Genomic DNA, 7,906 nt, shown 5'->3' with positions numbered 1-7,906 from the left:
AACTGAGGAACTCGTGCTAAGGCGTGAAGGCATCGACAGTCACCTCAGTGATTCGAGAAGACAAGAGTTGAGAGTATTTAAACACCACTGGGCGCTCCGCGAGTGATCTACGACCTTGGCTCAGGAACCAATTCCTCATCTATGACATCGTTCTCTTGGGGAAGCTGGGTTGTGACTTAAGACGTTTCAACGTACAACATGGTTTCCATGAACCAACTGTGTCGCATGTCCGATGACTGCCTGTGTACTTGGGCAAATTCCCCGCTGTGGTAGTATGCATTAGGGGTCATGTGGGACTGTGAAGCCGTGATGTCATTGGCTGACAGATCCCGGTTCCTGGTTGGCTGTTGATCTCTAGCTCCGCCCTGAAGGCGGAGTATAAGAACCAGGAATTCTCCCCGCAGCTCCAGTCCTGTTGCTGACTGCGGGGAACGAGTCACGCTTAATAAAGCCTCATCGACTTCACCTCTATTCGTCTCTCGGGAGTCTTTGTGCGCTACAATTTATTAAGCGTGCTTAAAGGACTATGGAGCTCAGGATCGTCCCGGAATGCCTGAGGATCAGCCCCCACGCAGTGAACTCAGCAGCAGTTTTAAAACACTGGCAGACTGGTTTCGAAGCATACCTCAGAACGGCCCCCGGCCGGGTCACAGAAGACCAGAAACTACAGGTCCTGCACTCGAGGGTAAGCCCGGAAATTTACCCTCTCATAGAAGACGCAGAGGATTTCCAGACGGCGTTCGCAGCACAAAGAGCATCTATGTTCGCCCAGTGAACCAGATCTACGCACGCTACCAACTCGCAACGAGACGGCAAAGTCCCGGAGAATCGCTAGACAAATTCTACGCCGCGCTGCTAATTTTGGGACGAGCCTGCAGCTGCCCGCCGGTAAACGCGATTGAACACACGGACATGTTAATTCGCGATGCGTTTGTGGCTGGTATGAACTCTCCCCAAATCCGCCAAAGACTTTTAGAAAAAGAGTCGCTAGGACACTCAGAGGCACGGGCCCTTGCAGCCTCACTAGATGTGGCCGCACGAAACGCCCGCGCCTACGGCCCCGACCGCGCGGCAGCCCCTTGGGCTCAGTGGACCCCCGTCGCGACAAAAGCTGAGAAAAGCAAGAGCTGCGGGAAAAAGGGCCATTTCGCAGCTGTGCTGCCGGTCCCGGGGGGTCGCCGCTGTCCCCGGAGAAGGAGGAGTCCTGCGCGTTCCAAACGCTCCCCAACCCCCCCAGCGCCCCATGTGCGACCCGCAGGCACCGCCATTTTGGTCCCGGCCACCATGAGGGGAGGAGGGGCGCCGCCATCTTGGGACCCCCCCAGCCCTGCGCGACGCATGGGGGCAGCCATTTTGTCCACCCCCAACCGCCATCTTGTGACCCCCAGCCTTGTGCGATGCATGGGGGCGGCCATTTTGTTCACCCCCCGCCGCCATCTTGGACGGCAACAATGGACCCCAGCATAGACGCCTCTACGGGGTTCGAGGAAGACGCTGAAGCACTACGACCACGTCTGGCCTCAATGACGCTGGACCAAGCACGGCCCCAGATGCTCCAGGACGACGACAACAACGGTGCTGATCAACGGACACAAGACACCATGCCTGGTCGACTCCGGGAGCACAGAAAGCTTCATCCACCCCGACACGGTAAGACGCTGTTTTTTGACCATCCGTCCCAGTGTGCAAAAGATTTCCCTAGCTGCAGGATCCCACTCCGTACAGATCAAAGGCTTCTGCATAGTGACCCTAACGGTGCAAGGGAGGGAGGTTAAAAAACTACAGGCTCTACATCCTTCCCCAACTCTGCGCGCCCACATTACTGGGATTAGACTTCCAGTGCAATCTGCAGAGCCTAACTTTCCAATTCGGAGGCCCAATACCCCCACTCACTATCTGCGGCCTCGCACCCTCAAGGTTGAGCCCCCATCCGTGTTTGCAAACCCTCACCCCGGATTGCAAACCCGTCGCCACTAGGAGCAGACGGTACAGCGCCCAGGATCGGACATTTTATTCGGTCCGAAGTCCAGCGGCTACTGAAGGAAGGCATAATCCAGGCCAGCAATAGTCCCCCCCTGGAGAGAGCAGGTGGTAGTAGTAAAGACAGGGGAGAAGCAAAGGATGGTCATAGACTATAGCCAGACCATCAACAGGTACAACGCAGGTAGATGCGTACCCTCTCCCCCGCATATCCGACATGGTCAATCGGATTGCCCAATATAAGGTCTTCTCCACCGTGGACCTCAAGTCCGCCTACCATCAGCTCCCCATCCGCCCAAGTGACCGCAAGTACACAGCCTTCGAGGCAGACGGGCGATTATACCACTTCCTAAGGGTCCCATTTGGCGTCACAACGGGGTCTCGGTCTTCCAACGGGAGATGGACCGAATGGTTGATCAACACGGGTTGCAGGCCACGTTCCCGTATCTCGACAACGTAACCATCTGCGGCCACGATCAGCAGGACCACTGACGCCATCTCCAAAATTTCCTCCAGACCGCTAAAGCCTTGAACCTCACGTACAACGAGGACAAGTGCGTTTTTAGCACAAACCGGCGAGCACCTTGGATATGTAGTGCGCAATGGGATAATAGGCCCCGACCCCGAACGTATGCGCCCCCTCATGGAATTTCCCCTCCCGCACTGCTCAAAAGCCCTAAAACGCTGCCTGGGGTTTTTTTCATACTACGCCCAGTGGGTCCCCCAGTACGCAGACAAGGCCCCGCCCCCTAATACAGACCACGACCCTTCCCTCTGTCGACAGAGGCTTGCCAGGGCCTTCAGCCGCATCAAAGCGGATATCGCAAAGGCCACGATGCGCGCCATCGACGAGTCCTTCCCCTTCCCAGGTCGAGAGCGACGCCTCCGATGTAGCTCTAGCGGCCACCCTTAACCACAAGCGGGCAGACCCGTGGCCTTTTTCTCCCGGACCCTCCACGCCTCAGAAATCCGCCACTCCTCAGTGGAAAAGGAAGCCCAAGCCATAGTGGAAGCTGTGCGACATTGGAGGCATTACCTGGCCGGCAGGAGATTCACTCTCCTCACTGACCAACGCGTCGGTAGCTTTCATGTTCGATAATGCACAGCGGGCAAAATTAAAAATGACAAGATCTTAAGGTGAGGATCGAGATCTCCACCTTCAACTATGAGATCTTGTATCGTCCCGGAAAGCTGAACGAGCAGTCCGATGCCCTATCCCGCGGCACATGTGCCAACGCACAAATTAACCGTCTCCAAACCCTCCACGAGGACCTCTGCCACCCGGGGGTCACTCGGTTCTACCATTTTATAAAGTCCCGCAACCTCCCCTACTCCGCGGAGGAGGTCCGTACAGTCACAAGGAACTGCCACATCTGCGCAGAGTGCAAACCCGCATTTTTTCAGCCGGATAGTGCACACCTGATCAAGGCTTCCCGTCCCTTTGAACGCCTCAGTCTGGATTTCAAAGGGCCCCTCCCCTCCACCGACCGCAACACATACTTCCTGAACGTGGTGGACGAGTACTCCAGTTTCCCCTTCGCCATCCCCTGCCCTGACATGACAGCGGCCACAGTCATTAAAGCCCTTAGCACCATATTCACACTGTTCGGTTGCCCCGCATACGTCCATGAGCGACAGGGGGTCCTCCTTCATGAGTGACGAGCTGCGCCTGTTTCCTGCTCAGCAAGGGTATAGCCTCGAGCAGGACGAACTAGCTACAACCCCCGGGGGAACGGGCAAGTAGAGAGGGAGAACGGCCCGGTCTGGAAGACCGTCCTACTGGCCCTACGGCCCCAGGGATCTCCCAGTTTCACGGTGGCAGGAGGTCCTCCCGGACGCCCTCCACTCCATCCGGTCGCTACTATGTACCACCACTAACCAAACGCCTCATGAGCGCCTCCTTGTCTTCCCCAGGAAGTCCTCCTCTGGAACGTCGCTGCCGACCTGGCTGGCGGCCCCAGGACCCATCCTGCTCCGAAAACATGTGCGGGCGCACAAGTCGGACCCGTTGTCGAGAGGGTTCACCTCCTCCCACGCGAACCCGCAGTACGCCTGTGTGGAGTACCCCGACGGCCGACAGGACAACGGTCTCCCTGCGAGATCTGGCGCCCGCCGGCAACACACACACCCCCCTCGACACCAATCACCCCCTCCCTGCCACCGGCGCACCCCCGCGGACAGCCCCCTTCCCGGGAGGATCGGTCCTCCTCCCAGGTCCGACCAGAAGTGAAGCTGAAGCAGAAACCGTAAAGCTCCCGGAGGAGACAACACTGGAACAAGCACCACCACCACCGGGGCTGAGGCGATCGACAAGGACGACCAGACCGCCCGCCCGACTCGTGGCATCGGTGTAACACTACAATGTTGTGGACTTTAACGAGAATGTTTTTTTTTTTCCTTTTCCCTCTTACGAATACCGTTAATAGTTTAAAACAAAAAACTCTGTACATAGCCCAGTGTAGGGGCACTGTAATGACATAGCCCAGGACCAGCCTTGTAAACCCCTACCACCATGCGAAGCACCACCCCGCCAGGTTCATTTTTAACAAGGTGGTGAATGTGGTAGTATGCATTAGGGGTCATGTGGGACTGTGAAGCCGTGATGTCATTGGCTGACAGATCCCGGTTCCTGGTTGGCTGTTGATCTCTAGCTCCGCCCTGAAGGCGGAGTAGAAGAACCAGGAGTTCTCCCCGCAGCTCCAGTCTGTTGCTGAACTGCGGGGAACGAGTCACGCTTAATAAAGCCTCATCGACTTCACCTCTATTCGTCTCTCGGGAGTCTTTGTGCGCTACACCCGCCATTTCCGTATTTCTCACCCTCCAAGGGGACCAATGTTCATTTTAGCGACTCGCCACCATTTCTATGGCGCCGTGCTCTCCTCGCGGAAGGAGTAATCCCCCGCAGCCCCACTGCCCCCTCCCTTCTTCAACTTCCCCACCTGCTCCAGAAGCAATTCTTAATCCTGCCCCTCCCCCACTGTGTGAAGAACAATTTCCTTACCATTGGAGGCTCCGCATCAACCGTACGAAGGTCGCCATGGGGACAGGCCGGCTCGGTTTCACGGTCTCTTCCATCACTTTCCTCCCACGACAGCGGGATGACTCCTGCCCTCAAGCCCCTTCTAGCGCACAGAATGGTGTAAAGATCTCTCTCCCGCAAGCCTGATTCAAAGGAAGGTAATACAGAACATACGATCGATGCTCTCTGGAACTTATTTTCACTCCAGCTGCTGCTTCGCACAATTCACTCGACAGAAGGCAAAACGAGTGGGTGTCTTCAGGTGTGGGGGTTGGGGGTGCAAGGTGTATAGACCTGACATCCGTGGGCACCTGAAATCAAACCCAACTCCGGACACCAGGATCAAGGTCACTTCACTGAGAGGGAGCTGGGGTGGAACAGTGCAGAGGGAGCTTTACTCTGTATCTAACCCCGTGCTGTACCTGTCCTGGGAGTGTTTGATGGGGACAGTGTAGAGGGAGCTTTACTCTGTATCTAACCCGTGCTGTACCTGTCCTGGGAGTGTTTGATGGGGACAGTGTAGAGGGGAGCTTTACTCTGTATCTAACCCCGTGCTGTACCTGTCCTGGGAGTGTTTGATGGGACAGTGCAGAGGGAGCTTTACTCTGTATCTAACCCCGTGCTGTACCTGTCCTGGGAGTGTTTGATGGGGACAGTGTAGAGGGAGCTTTACTCTGTATCTAACCCCGTGCTGTACCTTGTCCTGGGAGTGTTTGATGGGGACAGTGTAGAGGGAGCTTTACTCTGTATCTAACCCCGTGCTGTACCTGTCCTGGGAGTGTTTGATGGGGACAGTGTAGAGGGAGCTTTACTCTGTATCTAACCCTGTGCTGTACCTGTCCTGGGAGTGTTTGATGGGGACAGTGTAGACGGAGCTTTACTCTGTATCTAACCCCGTGCTATACCTGTTCCTGGGAATGTTTGATGGGGACAGTGTAGAGGGAGCTTTACTCTGTATCTAACCCACTGCTGTACCTGTCCTGGGAATGTGTGATGGGGACAGTGTAGAGTGAGCTTTACTCTGTATCTAACCCCGTGCTGTACCTGTCCTGGGAGTGTTTGATGGGGACAGTGTAGAGGGAGCTTTACTCTGTATCTAACCCCGTGCTGTACCTGTCCTGGGAGTGTTTGATGGGGACAGTGTGAAGAGGGAGCTTTACTCTGTATCTAACCCCGTGTTGTACCTGTCCTGGGAGTGTTTGATGGGGACAGTGTAGAGTGAGCTTTACTCTGTATCTAACCCCGTGCTGTACCTGTCCTGGGAGTGTTTGATGGGGACAGTGTAGAGGGAGCTTTACTCTGTATCTAACCCCGTGCTGTAGCTGTCCTGGGAGTGTTTGATGGGGACAGTGTAGAGGGAGCTTTACTCTGTATCTAACCCAGTGCTGTACCTGTCCTGGGGAGTGTTTGATGGGGACAGTGTAGAGGGAGCTTTACTCTGTATCTAACCCCGTGCTGTACCTGTCCTGGGAGTGTTTGATGGGGACAGTGTAGAGGGAGCTTTACTCTGTATCTAACCCTGTGTTGTATCTGTCCTGGGAGTGTTTGATGGGGACAGTGTAGAGGGAGCTTTACTCTGTATCTAACCCACTGCTGTACCTGTCCTGGGAGTGTTTGATGGGGACAGTGTAGAGGGAGCTTTACTCTGTATCTAACCCCGTGCTGTACCTGTCCTGGGAGTGTTTGATGGGGACAGTGTAGAGGGAGCTTTACTCTGTATCTAACCCCATGCTTTACCTGTCCTGGGAGTGTTTGATGGGGACAGTGTAGAGGGAGCTTACTCTGTATCTAACCCCGTGCGGTACCTGTCCTGGGAGTGTTTGATGGGGATAGTGTAGAGGGAGCTTTACTCTGTATCGAACCCCGTGCTGTACCTGTCCTGGTAGTGTTTGATGGGGACAGTGTAGAGGGAGATTTACTCTGTATCTAACCCCATGGTGTACCTGTCCCTGGGAGTGTTTGATGGGGACAGTGTAGAGGGAGCTGTACTCTGTATCTAACCCCGTGCTGTAGCTGTCCTGGGAGTGTTTGATGGGGACAGTGTAGAGGGAGCTTTACTCTGTATCTAACCCCATGCTGTACCTGTCCTGGGAGTGTTTGATGGGGGACAGTGTAGAGGGAGCTTTACTCTGTATCTAACCCCGTGCTGTACCTGTCCTGGGAGTGTTTGATGGGGACAGTGTAGAGGAGCTTTACTCTGTATCTAACCCCGTGCTGTACCTGTCCTGGGAGTGTTTGATGGGGACAGTGAAGAGGGAGCTTTACTCTGTATCTAACCCCGTGCTGTACCTGTCCTGGGAGTGTTTGTGATGGGGACAGTGTAGAGGGAGCTTTACTCTGTATCTAACCCCGTGCTGTACCTGTCCTAGGAGTGTTTGATGGGGGACAGTGTAGAGGGAGCTTTACTCTGTATCTAACCCCGTGCTGTACCTGTCCTGGGAGTGTTTGATGCGGACAGTGTAGAGGGAGCTTTACTCTGTATCTAACCCCGTGCTGTACCTGTCCTGGGAGTGTTTGGTGGGGGACAGTATAGAGGGAGCTTTACTCTGTATCTAACCCCGTGCTGTACCTATCCTGGGAGTGTTTGATGGGGACAGTGTAGAGGGAGCTTTACTCTGTATCTAACCCCGTGCTGTACGTGTCCTGGGAGTGTTTGATGGGGACAGTGTAGAGGGAGCTTTACTCTGTATCTAACCCCGTGCTGTACCTGTCCTGGGAGTGTTTGATGGGGACAGTGTAGAGGGAGCTTTACTCTCCCTTAATTATGAAGGGAATAGATAGGATAGATGCGGGCAGGTTGTTTCCACTGGCGGGTGAAAGCAGAACTAGGGGGCATAGCCTCAAAATAAGGGGAGGTAGATTTAGGACGGAGTGTAGGAGGAACTTCTTCACCCAAAGGGTTGTGAA

General features: G+C 54.9%; 1 protein-coding gene across 1 annotated transcript in view; it reads right to left on the bottom strand.

Annotated features, from left to right (window-relative positions):
- LOC140419812 (telomerase protein component 1-like) overlaps window positions 1–7,906 on the bottom strand; it is a 53,879-nt gene that overhangs the window by 2,187 nt on the left and 43,786 nt on the right. The window contains exon 13 of the mRNA XM_072503826.1: window positions 4,982–5,142. Within this exon, the coding sequence (XP_072359927.1) occupies window positions 5,103–5,142 (40 nt within the window). The 3' untranslated portion in view covers window positions 4,982–5,102. The remainder of the gene's footprint in view (window positions 1–4,981; window positions 5,143–7,906) is intronic.

This window comes from Scyliorhinus torazame, chromosome 5 (genome assembly GCF_047496885.1).
Source record: "Scyliorhinus torazame isolate Kashiwa2021f chromosome 5, sScyTor2.1, whole genome shotgun sequence".
In the NCBI taxonomy this organism is placed as follows: Eukaryota; Metazoa; Chordata; class Chondrichthyes; order Carcharhiniformes; family Scyliorhinidae; genus Scyliorhinus; species Scyliorhinus torazame.
This window is presented reverse-complemented; position numbering and strand designations above follow the sequence as displayed.